This window comes from Triturus cristatus, chromosome 1_2 (genome assembly GCF_964204655.1).
Source record: "Triturus cristatus chromosome 1_2, aTriCri1.1, whole genome shotgun sequence".
NCBI lineage: Eukaryota > Metazoa > Chordata > Amphibia > Caudata > Salamandridae > Triturus > Triturus cristatus.
Window position 1 is genome coordinate 925,650,686 of NC_140580.1, and position 24,397 is coordinate 925,675,082.

Here is a 24,397-nt window from a genome sequence, read left to right on the forward strand (position 1 = left end):
CTTCCAGTTCTCCTACCATGGGAATCCTACACTCTGTGTTTCTGGTCTTGCCACTTCAGCTGAGATCAGTGCATTGTGTTTTTATGTAAGTGTTGACACCTGTAGCTTCTTCAAGGAGATAGTCAGGAGTCTGTGTGTTGGCATGCTTGGATGACTGGCTGGTGATGGCAGAGTCCCTTAATGCTGATTGAGGAACAACTTCTGATGGGTGCTTCTGCCTGCAGATTCCTCACCTGTGAATATCCACTAGGCATCAGACAGGATACAGAGACCTTTATGCATAGCTCCTTGACACTAGTAGGGGACACTGGCTCCATGTTAGGCATAACACCTCTGTGACATCACTGGTGCCTACACAGCACCCGGACTGGTGCACTAACCGCAGTACCTTTTTCCGTGCCTTTCAAGGCAGATCCAGAGTGCCTTTCTCTTAGAGGATTTTACCTCAGAAATTCAAAATGTCAGCTCAGTGCAGAGTTAGGGCTTCAAGCCCTGTCACACACTTGTGACACACAAATGTCTCTAACAAATCCACATGAGGACAATCTATGGTGTTAGGTTATCCACCAATCCACCACAACACCAGGTCCTGCCCTAATTCAGCAGTCTTTTACCTAAAATTTTAATGTATGGGAGGACAAAGTTGTTTATGACTCGGGGAAGGGACAGCTCAATGGGTCTCATTTTTCTTCTTCCAAATCTTCAAAAGAAATGAGCAAACACCAAAAAGAAGAAAAGGTCTAATTTGTGTGATAATGAAAATGCAGAGGTAAGTCATTTTCATCTCAGAAATCTTCATCTGAGCCTGAATTGGTAGTGATCCACTCACTGTAGGCTCCTTCACTGGCTCTACTGGTGCCCATATTGGTGCCTCAGCCTCCGGTTCCTCTGATGCTGCCTCTGCACCCTTCTCTTCTGGCATACCTAGAATTTCCAGTGCTATGTATGGATCCCTCCACATTCCTCCATGTAATGTGGGATATTTGTGTATGCCCGTTGGTCCATCTGGAGCTCCACTCGGTTTCCCACCTGCGGGTTCTCCCCTGGCTTAGAGTGTCTCTGTAGTTGAACCTTTTGTTATTCCAGGGTCGATACCTATACTGGCACTGCTCTCAATGCCGGCTACAGTACCTGTACCAATTTTGACATTGGCACCAATTCGGATTCCACCAACTGTGCCAATTGCTCCAGACAAGACTGATTGCCCTAGAAGAAAAGTCCAGAGACTTCAGGAGGGAGGAGTAACTGCAACCATGTACAGAGATTCAACAGTCTTGTACCAGTTGAATTTTTAGCGTAGCTCTGACTCAATATCACACAAATATACTGGTGATAACCATGACAGCATCTTTTCTGCTCGGTCATTGGGGGAGTCTTACAGTACTTTACAAGAAGGTAGTGGTCTGGACACTTCCCCAGAGGTAGATATTAATCTGGCTCCAAATTTTACTCTGGCTCATATTTCTTCCTAATACAGCATCTTTAAATGTTTTGCAATTGGCCTTGCCTTCAGTTGATTTGACAACTAACATCCTCGCAAATGTTTTAGATTTTTCCAATTCAAGCAGAATCTCTCCTTAATTTTGTTGAAGCTTTCACAACTTCAATAAAGGGTATAAGGCAAAATCTAAAAACATACCTGAATAGAACAGAATAGATCCATAGCGCTAAGATATGCACCTGCCCCTGGAGACCCATCTTTTCTGTCTCTACTTAAGTATTGGCTTTCACATTACACTTGTTACGTGAAATGCCTGAACTTCCACCACATCATATGATTGAGTTTCTGTTTGGGTAAAAATAATTTTGCAATAGCACAGGAAAGCAGCCAAATAACATAACAAGAGTAAATGTTTGTGTCACTTAATCTATTATGGTTTAGCCAAAAATGCATCCTCGGGCCCAAAAATGAACACTCAAATGCATGTCATGCTAAACAATAATGCAAAATGCAGGTTCCACATTTTGTATAGATTTTTGGGAATTTTCACCCAACACCAATGTGGACCCACAAGCACCAGATAGTGTTGATTACGTAACACTGTTAGATCTGGTCTGGAACCTAGGAAGGGGTTCCTGTAAGGAATCTGGAGGAGACTATCCACCAGAAAGAATGTTAACGGTGTCATATTTTCCACGGTGCAGAGTTCCATTTTCAGAATCCATAAAGTAAGTGGGATCATCATCTCTCGGGCTGTTATCTGGTTTCTAAATGCTCTATACGACTTGTCAAGTCTTCATGTTATCTTAATAGTGTTTTTGTTTCTACTTTTCAACTGTTGATGAACATTTAGGCATAGCACGTATATCTATTCCCCATATTGTCCCTCTAAAGAATAGCTTTTTTGTGCTTAGATGATTAATCGTTCCATTTGTTGGTTGATACATTTTGACATACACCGGAAGACCTCCATTAATTGTTTCAGAGAAGGTGATGTGGGTGGTGATGATGAAGATTGTGAAGGGATCTGCTCTTCGATTGCTGCTCATTTTGGTGGCACGAAGTGAAGAAATCCAAATTCCCACCTCTTCTTTCTTGGCTGCATGCTTCTAAGCTTTTGAGTGATGTTAGTCTTGAAACTCATCCCCCCTCCCGCGCACATACCACTGATGTGTGGAACTTTCTCTGTTTTAAGGACTCTTTCGAGGATGTTCGGCCTAGTTCTATTTTAAATAGTATGTATGTCTCAAGGGACAGGTTCGAAAGATAAAATACTAATACTGCATATAATCCTGGGATGCGTATTTACAAAATCTTAGTAAATCTCATCAGTCCATCTATGAATTTTGGAACCTTATATGGAAATAAGGTTTTTATTAAGCTTTGGACAGTGCGTTACATTGCTTTTGGACCAAATGTACGAGCCTGTGATGGGCATAGGATAGCTGTGTCTTAGTCATTGCCCTTACCTGCAGTATTTATTTATATTTTGCGTGTCTATAATTGGCTCAGTTGTTTCCCCTGCCACACCATGCAAAAGTAAACATTGGCAGACCACTCCTCTGATGCCCCTGCCCATTCGCTGCACTGTGCAAGGACCCAGCTTTTCTCTGTGAAGTGGGCATGGTCCCTGCTGTTCTTTGAGTAGTGATGGCCCTGTGTTTTTTCATAGTGGTGTGCAAAGTCTTGGCTACTGTATACACTGCGACTGAAGGGCCCACGGATCTTTGCAAAATGAGTTTTTTACATTTTGTTTTTAGCATGCTAATTAAGCCAATGTGGGAAAGCAATTTGATTCTGTGATATGTTTTTTTTGCAGGGTATCCAACGTAGAATCACTGTCACAATCATCCACGAGCGTGGCAACGAACTACATTGGAAGGACGTTCGTGAGTTGGTCGTGGGTGAGTGTTAATCCTGCACCAAAATACCAGAGTCTTGCGCTATACTGTGCATTGGAGCAGTGGCAGCTGCACTTGCTTTTCAGAGAATTACCTGTTCGCCTTTTGGATTTTGTGCAGTATTGTTTAATTACTGTGACTCATCAAACATTTGCAAAGATTATGTATTACATGCTCTTATTTCCTGGCTCATTCACAAACTGTTGGAACTCATGATGAGGTTGAAAACTGTTATTTAGCTATTAATGTGGGAGATTTGGATGCCAGTATTATGCATGCCTGTGTGCATCATATTCGAACCCCCCGTTTCTGCATCACCAGTTCCCTTTTTTCTGCTTATTGGTGAGCATCAGATTTTGCTTCTCTTTATCCGACTGTATTACTAATGTGATGCTCTCCCCAGATAGCATATCTTTTTTTGATATTGTCTTGTTTCCTTTAATCCCTTCTGTTTGAAATCACAAAACTTCGGCATAAGGCCATTGTAGGAGAGTAGGATCTGCACTTATGTTGCTCCCACTTTTTTTCTGATGTTTACACTGGTTTCTGGCTATAGTCTGGCTGGGTCCCTGCTAATCAGGGCCCCAGCCTCTCTGTTCTCACTAAACAACTTGGAGTGCATATTAGATGCACTAGTGATTGGATACTGTGGTACCTTTTGAGCCCCTAGTATATGGTACCTTAGGTACCAAGGGCATAGGTACTTCACAGGCCTACCAGGGGCTGAAGCATGTATTATGCCACCCCTGGGAAGCAGACTAAATCTGACACCACAGGCCTGCTACTGCAGCCTGGGTGAGGTAGTGTTAGCACTCCTCACTGAGGTATAGGTTCCCTATATCTCTACCTGCACACACATATAAACCTATCAGTCACCCCTAAGGCAGGCCCTATCAATCCTGAGGGCAGGGTGCTTGGTTTCCATGTGAGGGGGTGCCTCTGCCTGAGCAGGGCCCCTCTGCAGCTCTCGGAGTCCATTCTCTGTAGCTGTTTGTGGATGCGGTTAAACCATATACTCTTAAGTGCATTATAACCTAGCGGTAAATGCTAACTTTGGGATGGCTGCATCAAAACATGTTGTGTTTGGTGTCAAATGCTTTGGAATCATACCCCCACACCAGTAACTGGTGTGGGAGTATGATCCCACCCTTCTAGAGGGATAGACATGTACCCACTGTGGAAACACAGTAGAATCCTGAAGAGCCCTGGCATCCCAAAATGGATGCCACCAGCACAGACACTGGGCTGCCCTCCTGCTGCTGACCGAAACTCGCAGTGGAGGAAGGAGGCCCAACAATAGGCATCCTGTCACAGGAAAGGGTAACCACCTTCCAGACAGGATTTAGTGTATTGGGGCAGGGTGGGTGCACTCCTAGAGTGCTTTGAAGTCCTGCACTGGGGGAGCAGTAGACTCCTCTGTGCATGTGCCAGATCAAACCGGTTCAGGGGCTACCAGACCCTGCTCTGGCGCGAAACTGGACAAAGGGAAGTGGGTGTAGCCACCCTTTCCCCTGACCCTCCCATAGGAGTGGTCATAGAGCTAGTCCCTCCCTTCCTTGTAGTATAAGTTAGGGAACCCTTGCCATTGCAAACTAGATATCCCTGGACGACGCTCTGAAGAAGAATCCTGGACCTTCGACGTTCCACTACCTTTGGAAGACTGAAGAATCTCCCTTGGAGTCAAGGAGTGACTCCCCTGCTTGGCAGGCACCAATACTTTGCATCAACAGTCGCAAATTCTCTCGCCCCTGCCGGAGTCCGAAGTCCCTGCAGCCCCGGAAGTGGATTTCCTGACTTCTCCAAGGCCATCGTGAGTCCCCAGCGAAGCTGAGGCAAGTGGACCCCACGAGTGACGAGGAACAGCAATACCTGGGTACCGTGCACTATTGTCGAGTGCAACCCCTTCACGACGTTCTACGAACTTGTGCTTTGGACCACGTGTGGCCCAAGCCTCCAGCAGGATTTCCTCCGAAGATCAGAGGCCTACCTCGTCCCGAGTGACCGTGGGCTCCTGGTGAGTGAGTCCTCCCCAGGCCTCTTTGCGATCCCTTGCTGGATGGCTTGTGGGTCCCCAGAAGACTTTTCTACAGAACCAAAGGGCTCCCCTGGTTGCTCCAGGCCTGCCCTGACTTACCCTTGCTAGGGTGAGTCCCTCAGACCTTGCTGGTCTGCACCGCTGACTTTCTTCACTTTCCACGAGATTTGCTGTTGCCAAGGCTTGTTGGCTACAATCCGGTTGCCGACACCTCAGTAAGCTGCAGACTTCGTGGGACACGCCGAGTTCAGCTCCTGGTCGTCGTCGACGCCTCCTGGACCTCGTGGCTGAAGAGTCAAGACACCCGTGATCACCTGAAATCACCCGACTACTGTGGGCATCCAGCTTCCTGGCCCCGGGTCACAGGCAAGTGACTTTGAACACTGTCTCCTCTGCTTTCAGGTCTTCTTTCTTCTGAATCCAGCCTTGGATTCCACCGGACACTTCTCCTGTCTTCACAAGCAGCAAGTCTTCTTTGGCTCCCATTGAAAACGACGCCGTGACCTGACACCAAAAGACACCTATGCACCCGGCTTCCCTGGGTGAGGTAACTCCAGCACTACGGTGCTCCTATGGGTGTTGGCTCTAGAACTACTTACCATGTAAGTGACTTGCTTGTTGACTCTCCTGAAGTATCCTATTCCAACCGCGACTTGCTCCATTGAAGTCTATTGGGATCCGCGGCTGTGTTCTCACACTGCATGCGTCTCCTGTGGGTCCTTTATTTACCTGCCCTGGGTGGATTAGTGAGGCTCCAGCGCTTCTGAAGGCCCTAGGCCTTGTCTCTTCTCAAGTCGATATTCCTAAACCTCTTTTTTAGTATATCGTCTGGTACGCCCCTAGGGCCCCAGCCATATTTGTGCTTAACTTGTTGTGAACTCTTGATTTTAGCATATGTCCTTGACTTCTAATCTCATAAAGAGATTAGTAGAGTGTGTCTAGTAATAAATACATATATATTTTATATATATACCTGTGTGGTGTCCTTTCATTTAGTGATTCAAGAGATTATGAGGTAAAACAAGCTGCTTTACATTCCTCTGAGACTTAGCCTGAAGGCTGCTCTCCACAGCTACCACTAGGATAGCTACCACTAGGATAGCTTTCTTTAAAAGGTTGTCTTAAACCTATCTACCATAAGAGTCGAATTGTACTGGTGCAAGGTGGCCACTTTAACTAGTGACCAGCATATACCAGGCCAACTTCTCACAGACATGTACTGTGTATTCTGATCATTTACAACAGCTCACCCATATAACCATTCTGGCTATGGTTTAGGGAACAGTTGCATTACAATTGAGTTGCACAAGTCCAAATATTCTTTCACTTTGTAACTTTCCCTGCACATCCAAACTTTGGAGGAGCAGGAGTTGCAGCTTTCCACACCACTGCAACTAAAGGAGATGTGTTGGATCCACTCTGGTTCCATTGGTCAATCTCCTAAGGACTCAATGCCATTTGATACTTCTTTATCTGTCTTCCTCCTGTGGTGTATTGGTCTCCAGGGCAAGCAGATAAGGCTCATTTGACCCATTTCGATATTTGCAGCTAGACTATGGGTTGTCAAACCACTTGGACACAAGTGCAGACTTGGACTCCATCCAGGAGGCACTGAGTGTAAATAGTTGAGAGTCCTCTCGATTCATTTGCCCCCAGTGCTAGCCCTGCCGTCCTCAAAACTGCTCCAGTTGATTTTGGTGCAATTCCAGAGGCTTCATCTTCATGGCTGATGTCCAGTCATGGTCACTTTTCCCTCTCTCTTGAAAAACATAGAAGAAGTTTACTTTTTGTTTGGGTAGGGACCTGGATACCCAGGGTCAACCTAGTGCTGCTTTGGAGCAGAATGTTCTTGCTTCCTAGGTCTCCAACTTCTCTGAATTCAAAGGTCCTCCAGAAGAATAGATCAAGGAGACCCGGAGGTATCACCCCGATTGCTCTCACTTGGCCCCTTAAGGGAATGGTTATTGACTGACTTCGTGAGGACTACAACCAGATGGCGGGAGAAAATGTGCTGCACCCAAGCCTACCATTGCTCAGCATGAGTGTGACTTCTGGGGAACTAACTCTTGCCCGTCTTTGTCTCTCTTCAGAGAACTTTGAAGCTCTTTACGTCGTCCAGGAAGTCTTCCACTAGGACTCAGTATAGGAGCTAATGGCTCCTCCTAAATGCAGTACATGTTCAGGCAACATTTTCCCTCATCCGTATGCTTCCTCAGCTGTGAGGAATTAAGCTATTTGGATGTACAGGTGTGTCTTACACCTTTATAGTGACAGAACTAGTAGCCTGTAGAATTCTGACCACTGTTTGTAACCTAGGGCAATAATGCAATTTAAGCTGCTAAGGCCACTGTTAGATTAATAATAATTATCACCCATGCCCCCTGTATTTTAGAGGCTTCATTCATAATACACACCAACCACTGAATTTTCCAAAACCCCACACTGTATGTCCAACTGGAGAAAACAGGGTCATTACGTGTCCCCCTGCTCACATCTGAGGCAGTTTAAATTGTTTTTCGAGCCTCCATCTGCTCTCGGATGCCAGCTTCACGTGGTCTTGGACTGCCTCAAAATATTTTGCTTCTGCCGAATAGTGATGTCTGATCTGGAATAAACTTTGGGGATACCTGCCCAATACCTCCAGAAGTTTTCCACCTAGGGCTATATTCGCATACTAAACTAAGGCGGGTGAACAATAGCTTTCTGAACCTGGCATAAGTATTAGCTAGGAGAGCAGTGGGGATACATAGGTTCTTCTTGGGAGGCCCTCCACATTGTAAATTGGAAAAAGCATTTTCAGTGCCACTTTAATGGTGGCCGCGCCCCTTTCTGTAGACTCTGCTCGCCGTATTCAGGTTACAGTGAGCAGCATCTAAAGAAAGGGGCGTGGCCACCATTGAAGTGAAAGTGCGTATGGGACACTTTTATACAAATTGTAAAAATAAATAAGGCTTTTGTAGGGCGGCCGCTAAAGTGAAAGCGGTCACTCTGTAAATTAAATACATAACAAAGCACGGTCGCTAAAGTGAAAGCCGCCCGCTGTAAATTAAATAAATTAATAAGCACAGTCTCTAAAGTGAAAGCGGACCGCACCATAAATGTAATAATTAAATAAGCGCAGCCAGTATAGTTAAAGCGGACCATGCTGGAAATGTAAAAATACATGACTAATAATATAACAGGTGGCGGTGTGCTGCGATGTCATGGGTGGAATAGGGAAGATCATTAAAGAAAATAGTGTTCACCAACTAGACAAAGCAGCACTTGTACCAACACGAGTAAAAGGTCCAGTCATTATGGGAGGTTACAAATGCAGACAAGACTGTACCAAGGAGGGACTACTACACCTATTCACAAATGAAAAGCAACGATTTCGAAAGGACAGTAACATCAGCCAATTGAAAAGATGGGCGGGAATTGGCTAGAGCTTCTGTGCCATACCTCAATACAGCATGCATCGCAGAGCAACGCATGTGTTTCTAGGCTTGACCTAAAAAGGAGGTTGAGAAATGGGTGTGGGGGTCCCATAATATTTCATGAGGAGTGCTGCTGCCTCCTTAAATAACCTATAGTGGACAACTGAAATCTAAGTCCAAATCCGGTATTTGTAGAGCGCAAACTACTCACCCCTAAGGGTCTCAAGGCACTGGGGTCCGTCAGGGAGATTGTGTGAGATATTGCCCAGAGTCACATGATGCTGAGCTGCCACCGGTGCCTAGGATCACACCATGAGCCCGGCCCTCCGGAGTCAGCCGACCTGGCCACTGCGCCACACCTCTCCCACTGGACAGCTATTGTTGTAGAGTTCCTAGATACAAACTCATACTACCCAAGGACAAGCGATTTATGTATCACTCATAAAGAGGGTGATCCCTTTCCATATCTCACTTCTCTGTTCCCATCCTATCAGTACTTACTGACTCAAGTAACTTTGTTTCAGATGTACAAACCAGGTTGTGATATTAATGTTTACTTTGCTGATTATGCTCTCATTACAACCAGGCCACTGCTACTAATGAACTGATACTGAGAGGGTCCATACCAGGGACTTTTATTTATTGAGATTTCTGTGAGCATGTGGCCTGCATGTTTCTAATTAATCTATATGTGAATAATATATTGCTTGTACATACTTTGTACAAATGTTAACTCTGAAAATCCAATAAAGATAAAATAAAAACTCCATCTGCTGTTCATGCACCTTCCATGAGTGCTAAGACGACATCCGTGTCATGGTGCTCTCTGGCTTACACTTCTTACTACATACTTGTTCTGTGAACACTATGCTCTTGAAGCTACTCCCCAGTCTGAAGCAAGATTTAGATGGAACATGCTCTGCATCCTCTTTGCTTAAGCCTAAGCTGCCTGATGCTAACTACTACTTATCCTTCTCAGTTGCTGTGCAGCCTCCCCACACTTTGATAATAGAAAGAGACAGGAAATAAGGGTGACCTATTCACCTTCATGGTGATTTTGTTACTCAGTAGGCATTCTCCCATTATCATTGCTCGAACTCTGACCATCTGGCAGTCGGACAAATAAAACTCTCTACATGTGTACCATATACAAAGCATTATCGCATGCACGATCTCCAAGCACAGCGCTCTGAAATTAGCTGCTATAGAATAGGTTTCAGTTCTCATCCTGGCAATCTTTTTATTAGTAATAAGTACTAAATTGTCTCAACCATGTGTGGAATCTCCAAGCACATTTTATTAAAAACAAATATATACTCTCACAAACACGCACACATACTTAAATTCATTTTTCCTTTTGAAAAGTAATATTTTCTACACAGCAAATTATTTTAACAGCATATAAACCATCTATTTTGGCTTATTTTCCCCTATTTAGTTTTAGAAAAAATAAATTGTTAATGCAGAAAAATAGTAATAAAAGCACAAGAAGGAAATTCTTTCACAAAAGAGAGGGTGAGAGAAAATACAATGTTGCCTTATAGGCCGAAGCTTTTAGTTTCCTAGTCCCCTCGAACAGTGCTTCCCAAACTCGACCCACCTATCTTGTGGACATGAGGCAAGTAGGAAGCTTGCTCTATATATACTATACCAAAGTAAGATATAGTGTGCGCAGAGTTCAGGGGATCCCTAGAGGTATAGCCGAGTCTAAATTAGATCATCACTAGCAGCTCTTTGTGGTTGTGTGGTCGAACAGTTAGGCTTATCCAGAGGGTGTGTTAAGCATTTATTGTATTCACTCAATCAAGGCTGTTGGCACGCAATCAATTATTTCTAGGCCCAAGCAGGACTTGGCACAGGCAAGTAGAATATACTTTCAAATACAAAACTTTACAAGGAAATGGAAGTGGAATCGTTACAGGTTTGTATTGGCTATTAATAGAGTTTAGAATACATAGATATTACTTTTAGATTACTTTTCAGTTAATTTAACTACTTGGGGTGATCTGCTGAAATATCACACAATGGACCTTACAAAATGCAGGTAAGTACGACAGTTTGGGGTTGAAAGCAAAGTTACTTGGTTTTCCATACTACAGTCCGTTCAACACAAAACCTTTTTGGAACAAAAATCATAACATTGGTTCCTTTGGGGGGAAAAGAAGGTTATCGGTTTGCAGGTAAGCAAATGACCTACAAGAATAGCTTTTGAGGGTTAGACCCAAGGTTCCCCAAGGTTCAGTTAGGCACTCAAATTGCACCACCAGCGGCACTAGGGCAGCCGGGTGCAGATGTCAGGGGCCCAATGTTAGCCAATGGGGCTGGGGGCATTCGGTCAGGCTATGCTTGCGAGCAGGCCACTCGGGTGTGGGAGTAGAGCTCCTGCAGTTAGGGATTAGTTCTGCAGGGGTCAACAATATCCATAGGAGCTGTACCACCAGCGGCATGGAGGTGGCTGGATGCAGTATGCCAAGAAGACATCAAGAGCCCTGTGGTTTTCAGTGGAGTTCCCTGGTTCGGAAATGATGCTGTAGGCTCTGTCAAGGAAGCTTCCTGATGGTTACCAAAGGCAGTAGAGGTACGTTGGGTTCTTAGGGGATGCCCGTACACCATTGGCTGGGCCACCCAAGGCCATGGGGCGTCGGGTGCAGGGGTGTCTTTTGGCGTTGGGTCTTCTCACCAGCTCCGGTCGCCGTAGGGGGGACCCCTCAAGTTGAGGCTTCTTACATTGACTTGACTTGAAGCTCGAGGTAGGTTGGGGATCACCAGGTCAGGATATCTGGCGAGACCGCCTCATGGTGTTGGGCCACTCGAACTTGGGCCGTGGGCGTCGGGTGCAGAGTGGTGCAGAACATCAGAGCTAGCTGGAACAAGGTTCTGTGTTGGAGTCTTCGGTTGAGCAAGCCCAGTGCTCATGGGAGACAGTCTTTTTAGATGAAGGCAGGACAGGTCCTCCAGGTTCTGGATGGCTGCTGGCTACTGGACACACCAGGTTTTCATTGTGAGCAGGTCGGAGTTGAGACAGGCTGTTAGGGCTGGGGCCAAAGTTGTTGGTGTCCTCCTTCTTGGGTCAGCACGGCTCTTTGGTCCTTCTTTCTTCCTCGAATCTAAGGAAGGCAAGGCTCAGGGTCGCCTCTAAATACTAAATTCAGGGGCGTTACAGGGGTGTGCAGTTCGGGACCAGTAGGTCCCTTCCTTGGGGTGAGTACACCCCCTATTATGCTACCCTTTAATGTGAGGGGGGCTCTCTCAAATTGGCTGGGCCCCCTCATTGATAAGATGGAGGGGACTGAGATGTGTGCTTCACCTCTCCTCCCCCACCTGAGGGGTGGGGTTGGCAAAGGTGAGCACACCTCTCCTCTTAACTTGGTTTTCCTGCCTATTCTCCCACCCAAAGTGGGGGTTAGAACCGGGGGGGAGCCAGTTCCTGGGGGCAGCCAAAGGCAGGGACAGCTCACAAAGATGGCAGACCTTTAAAGATTCCCTTTAATGGACCCAGCCCTGCCTGGGGGAGGAGGCGTGACACCTCTGCCTAGGATGGGCTTTGTTTTTCGACCCAGAGAGCGGAGGCCCTCTACCCAGGGGTCCAGAAACCTGTCTGGTGGTGGCAAATGGCGGGTAGCCATTCAGGAACCACAGCAGGGCTGGTTGTTTTTCAGGGGGCATCTCTTAAGATGTCCTCTGAGTGCATTTTACATTAAATCCCACACTGGCATCAGTGTGGGGTTAATGTGCTGAGTTGTTTGCTACCAAACTTCCCAGGTTTCATTGAAGCCATTATGGAGCTGTGGAGTTCGTAATGACCAACTCCCAAACCATATACTCTTTATGGCTTTACTGCACTTACAATGTCTAAGAATGGACTTAGACACTGTAGGGGTACAGGGCTCATACCCCTGTAGTATTGCCTCTAGGCTAGTGCACCATGCTAGAAGGGTGACTTACCTAGGCCCCGGGCAGTGGGTTGCAGGCATGGCACGCTGACGTCGTCCACGGACGTGACGTCAGCGGAGCCATATATGCCCCTCCCGGCGCGCTGACGTCAGTTTTCTCCTTTTCCGTGTCCCAACGCGGACCCTGGAAAACCAGCAGTTCCTTTGCCTGGTTTTTAAGCCTTTTCGACACCTTCGGTGTTGCCGAAACAGTGTGCAATGCCCTCGGGTTTTAAGACTTGTGAAGTCTGTGCGCGTCAGAATTCTGGCACTGACCCGCATGTCATCTGTATGTGGTGCCTCTGCGTGCACCACGACTCCAAAGAGTGCGACACCTGTCAGAGGATGAAGCCCAAATCCCTCAGAGAGTGCCGTATGAAACTGCTGGCTGCACGGCTGTCCGGTCCAGCACCTTCGCGTCGCCGCTCTTCCCCTCCAGATCGGGCTCAGTCCAGAGGCCGTTCCCGTAAACGTTGTTTGACGGCAGATAAGCACAAACGGCAAGCACGGAGGTCCTCCTCCCATTCGCATACTGCTGGCGCCCGCTCCTCTCGCTCTATGCCAGGTAAGGGCACCCGGCAGTCACTTTCTCCTTACCCTCCCTTTGGAGCGATGCGTGCCCAAATGGAGGCTTATTCTATTGCACCCCAGTCGTACTTTGGGTCCCCACCTCTCCCTGGAGCGCCAAACAGGTGGAGGGCACTCTTGTCTGGTCCTCACCTGCGGATTCTTCCGCTGTGTGCATCGACTCCGGTTCCAGAGACACCGACGGGTCACGGCCCAGTGTGTCCTCCCAGTCGCCCGTCCAGCCCACCCCGTCAGTCTTTGCATAGCCCTGAGCGGCTTCATGCGTCGACGTCGGAGGCCCCGACGCCCGGCTCGATGCCCGGCTTGACCAAACTGGCACATTTTTCAGTGGGATCGACGTCGGATGACGTCCAGGTCGAGTCCCCTATGGAGGTCGATGTCCAGACGACTCCAACCCGGCATCGATCGATCGCTGGTACCACTGTCCAAGCTTCCTCAGGAGGTTGCTGCTCCTCCCGACTCCTCGGACGTTGCTGCGACCTCCAAACGGTGTCGATCGACGCCGGTGCGGGCAACAACGCCTCCTTGTCAAGAGGTTGACGTTTCTCTGGATTTCCCGGATCGGGGGCCCATGGTGCAAGTGCCTTGTGTTGCCTGGCCTTCAGGTTAGTCTCTGACTCCTCCGCTTTTGTTGTCCAGTGGACGGCTTAGTCTTCAACCGTCACCTACCGATGGCTTATTATTGCCTAGCAGGATGGCGACTGAAGCTGGTGCTGCTTACGCATGTGCCATTCACAGGGTGGCTGCTATTCTTGGTTTTTAGCCTCCTGTGGTCCCCCTGCTGTCTTATCCCTTAATGGATCTGCTCCATATGGAGCCTATTGAGGTGAAGCCTTTGCTGCCAGTTGGCAGCTCTTTATTTGACATTTTGCGTGGCACGTGGGCAAGGCCTTCTTCTGGTGACCCTGTTGATCAGGCTATTGCTCGTAGGCACCGTCCTACTCTGGGTGATCCACTCTGCCTGTCCACTTACCCGATGGCTCAGGGACTCGTTGTTCAGGCTGCCTTTAACTTGCAGTCTTCATCCGCCTTGCCATTTCTACCTCCCAATAGGGAGTCTAGGTGGCAGGACGCGTGTGCTCGCCAATGTTTTGCCTCTACCAGTGCGGGTATCCGCGCATTGAATACTGCGTGCGTGTTCGCGCATTCATCCTCGACCCTTTGGGACTTGGTCGAGAACCTTCTCCCTTCTATTCTAGAGGAGCCGCGGTCACAGTTGCTTCGGCTTCTGCTTGATTGCAGGAGAATGGCGCACTTTTCGCTCCGTTCTTCCCTTGATGCCACTGACTCTGTGGGACAAGCTGTTGCTCGATCTGTGGCTTTGCTCTGCCATGCATGGCTGCGCCACAGTCGTTTCCCAGATAATGTTCGGGATGCCCTCAGAGATCTACCGTTTAATGGTGTGGACCTTTTTGATCCCCACGATGATTCGGCAGTCTCCCGGCTCCTGTCCGGGTTGCCATAACTTTTGCACAATTTTGTGCCTTATTTTCCTACACCTCCATCACAAACATGTATAGTAGGTTCCCCGATTGCTGTCCACGGCTGTTCAGCCATCTCTGATTTGTTAGATTTCAGCCGTATGGCTGGCTTAATCTTCAGTTTAGTCCTCTGACTGCGTGTTTTGCCCAAGAGGATCCCCTTATCAGGGATTGACACTTACCCTATGTGGGGTATATGCTGGTGCTCGGCGACTGCCTTGCCTTCGTACGCTCCTATGGAGTATTCCTCGTGAACATCCTTCGGGGAGCCCCTCCCTGTCTTTTGTTCTGCGATCCTTTTATTAGCATCGCCCTGTCGCACTTCGGGTGCCTTTGGTCCCGTTTGTCTGTAGTGCTTCTGTCCTTGCTTTTATGGCTCACACTGTCTCTGCCGCTGTGTGGCAATGTTTAGTACTATTAGTACAAATTTGAGCATGCAGCCCTTATTGGGCTCATCCTCCAAGGTACTAGCTTAGCATTTATATCTCTGCTGTATGTGGCCTCTTTTCTCACCACTTCTCCTATGGCGTTTTTTTCCACATTCCCTGTTACCCCGCACCGGTGTTTCCACACTTCTGCTTGGATCATACTGTGATTTTTCATGGGGCGTATTTCTTCGGAATACTTGCTTCCTGTGGTCCGGGGCACTTACATTGATCCTGACTGTTACCACGGACGTGCCTCTAGCTTGCAGGGGACCGTGGTTCTTCCCGGGCAAGGGGAGGATGTTGCTCTTTTCTTCATGCGGTGTCCGTGGTCACTGACCCAGTCTGTTTGTACCACCACCTCTATGTGGTGCCCGGCTGCCTGGTCCCCCTTTTGGGCCGTTGCCCTCTTGATGTCATGCGCATCTGAGCTGCTCACGCTGCCCTGCAGGAGGCCTTTACTTTCTTCGTGTGGTTCCAACATCCACACGATGTGCTTAGGTGCCTTCTGTTATGCTTCGATTTCTTACAGTGTCGCTCCTACTTTGATGCTAGGCTGTGTGCCATTGGCCCTTTTGCCGGTTGTAACAGACCGCCTATGTCTTGGCGTGTCCTCTATATTACTACCGGCCTTCTGGCCATGGATTGGTCGTCTGCAGATGTTGACACATGTGTCTAGCTGATGCAGCTTGAACAGTGCTTCTTCCGCTATTCTGCATACTGGACCGTTATGCGTTTTCTGTCATACCGGTTGCCATCTCTCTGCGTTTTGCTTACAGGCGACACATTACATCTGGTGGATCTCTCAAACCCTAGGTCCAGTTCCACTTCTGCCGGTGTCCTCAAATTCCTTTTAACTCCAGCATATCTAGTATGCATTTTCTTGTTCCGTACCGGCACTTGCTGGGCAGGAGTCAGCCTTTTGCCTCCGTTGCCCCTTGTATCTTGCAGGCACAGGTTCAACAGTGTTTTTTCCACTGTTTTGCCTGGTCAACCGGTAATCGCTTTTTGTTTTCTGTCGACACCTTGGATCCTGCAGATCCCTCGGGCCCTAGGCTTTGTTAATCTGTCTTTTCGAAGTTGTGAACTCTTGCTCCAGCACGCGCATTATGGCTTTGGGCTTTCCCTCTCTCAACCAGTTATACACAAAAGGGGTTTTCGTGCTGTACTTGTCGGCTTGTGGTACCTTTGCCTTCCATTGTTATTCGCTCTCTTCTTCGCTTCATGGTCTAGGAGTTAGCTACGCTGACATCACTGTCCCCACTGTGCTTCGTGACATGATTGACGGCACTGTTTTAGTCACATTATTGACGGCCAAGTTCTCTCTAGAACTTGGTGGGGTTCCGTCGCAGACCCGGCTCCGCTATGGGTATGGCTTTAGTATCTATTCTAAGTTAAGGAATCTGCGGCTAGACATCTCTATCAGATGAACGAGTTACTTACCTTCGGTAACGATGTATCTGGTAGAGACATAGTCTAGCCGCAGATTCCTTAACGCCCGCCCATCCTCTCAGTTCTGCGAGGACCTTTTCAATTTGGCCTTTCTACGCTCGCCTCCCTTGGGGTGGCTTGATCCTTCTGCAGGGTGACGCTTTCACTTCACTCCCACACAGAATGCTTCATTCTGCTTTCATAGCTCTACTCCGCCCATTTTCGTAATTGGACGGTATGCTAATGTGTCATGTATCCATTCCAACCCTGCGTCCTGGGTTGTACAGTGTGGGTTCTATTCGTGTTTTTTCCCACCCCCCCCGCTCTCCCTTTCTTTATCACCTTGGGGTCTCTTACCACCCCTGTGCTCCATTGGTTTGAGGTCTATTGGTTCTGCCACATTTTTTTAATCTCTTATTGGGGATACAACGTCTCTTTCTGGTGACGTCTTGTGGTCAATTGTCTTCGCTTGTATGTTCCGGACTTGTCCTTCAGAGTTATATGTTAAGGTTGCGGACTTTCTGTCGTCCGCCATGATGTTTTTTACATCTTCATTTACCTCCCAGGGTGGTTGGCCTTCACTTTTGCGGGGTTGCTTCTCAGAGCGGTGCTCTACTCTTTTCCTTACTAGCTTCCAATATACAGTGCCTGGCACTTTCCTTTATGGTGCTGTTTTTCATCATTCCATGTCTTTTCATCATTTTCGCACACTGTTCCCATATTCTAACAGTTTTTTGGTGGTGGCTCCGCGTTGCGGCTTGGAAAAGTTTCTCAGACGAAAACTGACGGCAGCGCACCGAGAGGGGCATATATGGTTCCACTGACGTCACGTCCGTGGACGACGTCAGGGTGGAGCCGTGCGGCACCGCCCCCGGCGCACAGAGGTGCTGCTGCGGAAAGTTTTCCGGATCCAGTCTGACACCTGAGGATATTCTAAGTCAAGGAATCTGCGGCTAGACTATGTCTCTACCAGATACATTGTTACCGAAGGTAAGTAACACGTTCTACAAGGGGCTTACCTGATTGGCAGGGACCAAGGGCACATCAAGTCAAAGTACATCACATGTCAGGCAAAAAGTGGGGGGTAACCATGCAAAAAAGGGCACTTTCCTACATTGCACACAAATGATAATGTGTGGAAATTGGTTTCAGGGAATATTTATCATTTGTGCATTATTAAGTAAATTGTCTTGATTGTTTGATCCTATTAAAATAATTGTTTCCAACACACTTGAGAATTACAAAAAAAGTGCTTTTTTTTGTTTTACTAACTGACAAATTCATTTACTGGTATTTACATATTGTTGTGTGTTAGAAACTAATGACATCCACGAAATGTATCTTTCACACTCCCTTTACCCTAGCAAGATTGTCACAGAATTCACTTTATTTTTCTTTCTCTGACTACAAAGTGAGAGGAGTTTGAAAACACCAATCCCCATGTTAAAAATAAGCAGCCTTTTGTTAGAAGAGACAGCCGGACATTTGTCCCCTGTCTTTGAAGTGCTGCAAATGTGAAAATATAAATACAGAAGTTAAGGGCATCTTTATTTATTGCTTAAGTTTTCGCAACCCACCAAAAATCAACTTACGACCCACAGTTTAGGAAGTTTTCTGAGAGAAAACATATTTCTTCGCAAAATGCCTTACCTTTTTGTGAGGTGTCTCACTTGTGTGAGAAAGCCCAAACAAACCCTCTTTCTTCTCTGTATTGTGTGTTTTTCTGCTTCTCATCATTCAGACCTCTCTGATTTCTGTTTGAAGATGCCCAGAAAAACTTTTAAGGACAGAAAGATGATCAGGTTGCATGAACTACAGAAAGACCTGTGAAGGCAGCGTCTGTAACATCTGAGGGCTGTGTAGGGGGTTCTCCCTCTCCTCTGCTCCTTCCACCATTTCTAAGGACCCCAGTGGGGGAGTTAATGGGAAAGATCTCAGAGGGAAATATGACAAAGCATCTGTTAGTCATCAAAGTCCATGAGTCAGTGACTGTGTTTGCCATTGAGAGCTTGTTTTATGTCAGGAAACGGAAGGTCGAAGTCAAGGAAGTTGACAACTAATTCAATTTTTATGTTGAGGAGGCACTTGACATTGAGGAATACTATCTCTAGATGGTCTTTCCAGCTGTCTGAGGAATGAGGTCCGCAAGATGAAGAGCAGGAGGGTGCCACGCACACCATACTCAATTTTCATGGTTCTGCTTACCCTTCTGAGCAGTCTTACCAGTGGTCAAACTACCCTATACTTCAGCTCACGCTCCTGAGCAGAAGGCCTTCACCAGTTCTGCCCACTGTAGCAACAGTGCCACCCACTCTTCTAATAGCCCCTCAACCTGTTTTGCCTGCTCACCAATGGCACACCATGAGGCTTCTTTATTGCCTGCCTAGAGTCTAAGGTTTTCTAAAGGCAGATGCAGACCTCCAAGATTATGGTGGTCCAGTGGCAGTCTTAATGTGATCAGGCAGTTCTTTCCCTCTGTTAGACCGTAGGCCTTTTAACGATAATTTATTTTTATTTTCTTCACTTTTATAAAGGGGAAAAGATTAAATGTTTCTGGCAGCTTAGCTGCTGTATGCTTTTTAAACCAATTTTAACTTAATGTTGAATTTTTGACGATGTTGCTCCTAGTTTATTTTTAAAAGTGGAAAAATGCAAAGCAGATGTTGACTTTTTATAGATAGTTCATTATTTTGCTTGGTGGAGAGTATTTTTTTACCTCCACTTATAAGTGGGCTCCCATGCATTGGCATGACAGTTCGTTATTAATTTAATGCCAGAACACTGGTGTTACAGGTAAGTAAAGTTTTCTTCTTTATTGATTAGTTTAGCCTGGCAAACATCTAAGCTGTCTCTAGCCCAGACCTAAAAATCTACTTTTTACTTTGCACATGATTTGCTATAATGGATCTGCAGGCCGCTTCCTATCTTCATTTAAGGTCACTTTTCAGTGTGGTGTCAACAAAATAGGGGAGAGCGAAAAACTCTTACAAAAATGTTAAGTATAAAAGACAAGGAAAGCAGTTTTCATTGTGAAATGAAGCAGAAGGTAAAACAAATATTCTCACAGTGCAAAGGGCCTACCCTCTGGGCTTTTTCATAGCTTTAACCAAAACCAGGCCTCTTGCCTAGAGAGGTATGAGAATCCATGTTACAGAATACCACTCTATTGGCTTTAACACAGTGTAATACAAACCCACCCATAAAGGCCTACTGGCTTTAAATATGCTTATCTGAAAGAGACACGTTAGTGATAGATTCCTTACCTTAGAATATCCCCAGGGGTCAGACTGGATCCAGAACGTTTTTGTCAGCAGTACCCCAGCGCGTCGCGGGATGCGGTGGAGGGGGCGGGCAGTCACTCCCCTGCTGCTCCGATGGAGCCTCCGTTGTTACCTGCGACCTACCCGCCCTTCCCGGGCCCGCACGCGACTCCGGAAGAAATACAGGTCTTCCTGTTGGCCATGGGCCGTTTGTTCGCCCCATCGGGTCCCTCCGGAGTGCATTCAGGCCCCGTGGGGTGGGTCTGTCCCCGTGCTGCCGCCTTTGGCCCCGGGTATGCCGGCACAATCCCCTGCGGCTCCGACGGCACCGGGGACGGCGCCGGACACGACGCCGGACTGCGTTGATCCTGGATTGCTCTACTACCCCACAATTCCAATTCCAGGTGGGGAGTTTTTCCCGGGCACCTCATCCTTGCCGGCCTCTTCCACAGCCAACAGACGAAGGGGAGTACTGGAAGGGGTCTGAGGACCCTCTCGCAGCTCAATACGAGTATGAACCAGACTGGGAGGGTGATATGGAAGGTCCAGGCGATCTGGATTTCTCTCCACACCCTGGTACCCTGTCCGCTTCTTCCGTGGCTACGGAGGAGGTTGGGACTTTTTCTGTGGTGTTGCGAAGGGCGGCTGAGGTTCTTAACTTCAAGCTCCCTTCTGTGCCTATCAGGACCAATCTCCTGACTGAAGTGCTGCAGCCAGCGTCCTCCGCCATGGAGCCACTGCTGCCCTTCAATGACACCCTTACTGACATACTGGTAAGCACCTGGAGCAGACCTAACACAGGGGTTCCTGTGGATATGGGTGTAGTACGCCACCATCGCGCGGCACCTGGCGACCCCACCTTTTTCACACAACACCTGACGCCTCAGAGTCTGGTTGTCCAGGCCTCTGCCTCTCCCAGTGCATTCCCTTTTGCTCCTCCGGACAAGGAATCTAAGAATCTGGAGCAATTTGTGAAAAAGATTTTCACTTCTGCCAGTTCCGGATTAAGGGCGGTGAATACTGTGTGCCTGTTGGGCCGCTACTCACATTCTGTGTGGGACACCGTGGCGCAGGTGCTGCCTCAGTGCCCTGTGGAAGCTCGGGCAGTGCTCTCCCAGGCCATTACCGAGGGGAGAGATGCTGCCAAATTCACAATCCTTTGTGGACTTGACACGGCCGACTCCCTCGGCAGGGCTCTTTCCACAACGGTGGCGCTCCGCCGTTACGCTTGGCTCCGAACTACTGGCTTTTCTGGGGATGTCCAGAACACTCTGTTGGACATGCCCTTTGATGGCGCACGCCTCTTTGGTGTCGAGGCGGATAGCACCCTAGAACGCTTTAAGGACTCTCTGGCTATGGCCCAGTCTTTGGGTCTCGCCACCACGCGCCTTCCCTCGGGGTCTGCTTTTCACTCCTTTCGAGATCAGGGTCCTTTCAGAACCGCCGGCCAACGCAACCTCAGCGAAGCTGTGGTTGTGGGGCCCACCGTGGTGGGTCCCAGGGCCAGCGGGTGGGTCAATCCACCACCGCCCCTGCCACCACCACCTCAAAACCTTCCTAGTCCGGTGTTTCAGGCCCACCGGACGCCAGTGGGCGGCAGGATTCGCCATCACCTCCCCCACTGGTGCACCATCACTTCGGACAGGTGGGTTCTCCAGATTGCCCGAAGGGGCTACTTCCTCCCCTTCGAGTCTACACCTCAGTGCCACCACATGTTGGGGGATCACTTAGCACTTCTCCAGCAGGAAGTTGCGGCACTCTTGGCCAAGGGGGCCATTGAGTGCGTTCCGACACCAGAAGTAGATCGTGGTTGTTATTCCCACTACTTCTTGGTTCCAAAGAAGGACAAGGGCCTGCGTCCTGTCTTAGACCTCCGGAACGTCAGTCGCTTCCTCCGGAAGAAGTTCAAGATGCTCACGCTTGCTCAGGTCTTGTCTGCCCTAGACCCGCAAGACTGGCTGGTAGCGTTGGACTTGCAGGATGCTTATTTTCATATCCCCATTTACCTACAGTTCACGGTATGCCAGGAGCACTTTCAGTTCACCGTACTCCCTTTCGGCCTTACCAGCGCCCCTTGGGTGTTAACGAAAGTGATGGCAGTAGTCGCAGCTCATCTGCGTAGATCAGGGGTTTCGGTCTTCCCCTATCTCGACGACTGGCTGTTGAAGGCGGGCTCGCCCCAGGCAGTCGTCTCCCACCTCCAGACTATGGCCGACCTCCTGCATTTGCTGTGGTTTTCCATCAACATGCAGAAGTCGCACCTGATTCCCACTCAGAAGCTCCTCTTCATCGGAGCGGTTCTGGATACAGCGCAGTTTCGGGTTTATCCTCCCAAACAGCGAGTCCAGGACATTCGGGCTATGGTTTCGATCTTTCAGCCCTGGTCCTGGGTTTCGGTCAGGAAGACCCTGAGGCTGCTGGGCCTCATGACCTCCTGCATCCTGCTCATCAATCATGCCAGGTGGTGTATGCAGGCTCTGCAGTGGGACCTGAAGTTCCAGTGTGTGCAGCATCGGGGGAATCTGTTCGACTACGTCCAGATCTCGGAGGACACTGCACAGGACTTGCAGTGGTGGCTCACGGACCAACGTTGGGTCAGCGGCAGATCTCTCTCCCTTCCCCAACCGGAGCACACCGTGATGACGGACGCGTCCCTCCTGGGACGGGGCGGCCACATGGGAGAGGCAGAGATCAGAGGCCTCTGGTCTCCGGCGGAGTCCAAGCTCCATATCAACCTTTTGGTGCTCAGGGCAATCCTACTTGCACTGAAAGCATTCCTCCCTCTGTCAAGGGGAGAGTAGTGCAGGTGTTCACAGACAACACCACCGCCATGTGGTATTGCAACAAACAAGGCAGGGTGGGGTCGTGGACCCTATGTCAGGAGTCTCTGCATCTCTGGACATGGCTGGAACGTCAAGGCATTTCTTTGGTGGTTACACACATGGCAGGTTCTCTGAATGCCAGGGCGGACAAACTCAGCCGCAGGTGCATGTTGGATCACGAATGGCGTCTTCACTCGGACGTGGCACAAGGTCTCTTTTAGCAGTGGGGGTAACCTTGGTTAGATCTATTCGCCACCGAAGAGAACGCGCAATGTCAGCAGTTCTGCGTGTTGGATTTTCCAAGGCGGCACTCGCTTGGAGACGCTTTTCATCGCGAGTGGAGTTGCGGTCTGTTGTATGCCTTTCTGCCTATAGCACATCTACCCAGAGTGCTGAAGAAGATCAGGCGCGACGGGGCCCAAGTCATTCTTGTGGCACCGGACTGGGCTTGAAGAGTTTGGTATCCCGAGCTAGTCAGTATGAGCGTGGATCCCCTGATCCGACTGCCTCTTCGGGAGGATCTCCTGTCGCAGCAGCAGGGTACGGTCCTCCACCCGAACCTGTCCAGCCTCCACCTCCTTGCGTGGAGATTGAGCGGCGACAGCTGATTCCACTTCACTTGCCTCCTGAAGTCTGTAATGTGATTCTGGCAGCCAAGCGTCCCTCCACTAAAACTGTATATGCCTGTCGGTGAAAAAATTGTGGCATGGTGCACAGCGAAAGCTGTAGACCCTCTTTCTGAGGTCCTTTTATTCCTTCTCTCTTTGGCCCAGCAGGGCTCTGCTCTGGGCACTATCAAGGGCTACCTTTCTGCTCTTTCAGCCTTTCCTAGGCTGTCCGATCAGCCCTCTCTGTTCAAGTCCCCGGTTGTCAATCGATTTCTCAAAGGCATTACTCACCTTTTCCCTCCTATTCGTTTTGTGATGCCTCAATGGGACTTGAACCTGGTTCTCACATACTTGATGTGCACTCCCTTTGAGCCTCTTCATAACTGTCCTTTGCGGTTATTAACTTTGAAAACTGAGCTCCAAGCTCTTTCATGTAAGCCTTATTTCCTGGCGATTCATCCGGACAAGGTTGTGCTTCAACCCCGTCCCTCTTTTCTACCAAAAGAAGTCTCTGCCTTTCATCTCTGGCAAAGTGTCACTCTGCCCACCTTCTTTCTGCCTCCGCGCCCTTCAAGAGAAGAGGAGAGACTCCACCATCTGGACCCAGAACATGCGCTTTCATTCTATCTCAACCGCACACAACAGTTCAGGGTGGATGACCAGCTCTTTGTTGGCTACGCGGGCTGTGCACAAGCGGACTATCTCCCGATGGGTTGTCCTGTGCATTAAAGCCTGTTACTCTCTGGCTAGGTAGGACTGCGCGCACATTCTGCCAGGGTGACAGCAGCTACTACAGCATTGGGACGCAGTGTCCCCCTGCAAGACATCTGTCAGGCAGCCACATGGGCCTCGCTGAACACTTTTACTAAGCATTATTGCCTTGACAGTCAAGTCCGGAGAGACGGCTTCTTTGGCCGTTCTGTTCTCCGTGACTTTCTGGTGTGATTTCACTTCGCAGACCCACCACAGGGGTTGATATTGCTTGGGTATGTATTCTAAGGTATGGAATCTATCACTAACGTGTCTCTTTGTTGCACAAGTTACTCACTTGTGTAAC

The 24,397-nt window shown here is 48.5% G+C and overlaps 1 protein-coding gene across 16 annotated transcripts in view; it reads left to right on the forward strand.

Annotated features, from left to right (window-relative positions):
• The window catches only part of KIF1B (kinesin family member 1B), a 1,461,559-nt gene that overhangs the window by 1,160,330 nt on the left and 276,832 nt on the right, over positions 1-24,397 (forward strand). For all 16 annotated transcript variants that reach the window (XM_085609808.1, XM_085609814.1, XM_085609823.1 and 13 more), the window contains one exon: positions 3,261-3,345. In XM_085609808.1, the coding sequence (XP_085465934.1) occupies positions 3,261-3,345 (85 nt within the window). The remainder of the gene's footprint in view (positions 1-3,260; positions 3,346-24,397) is intronic.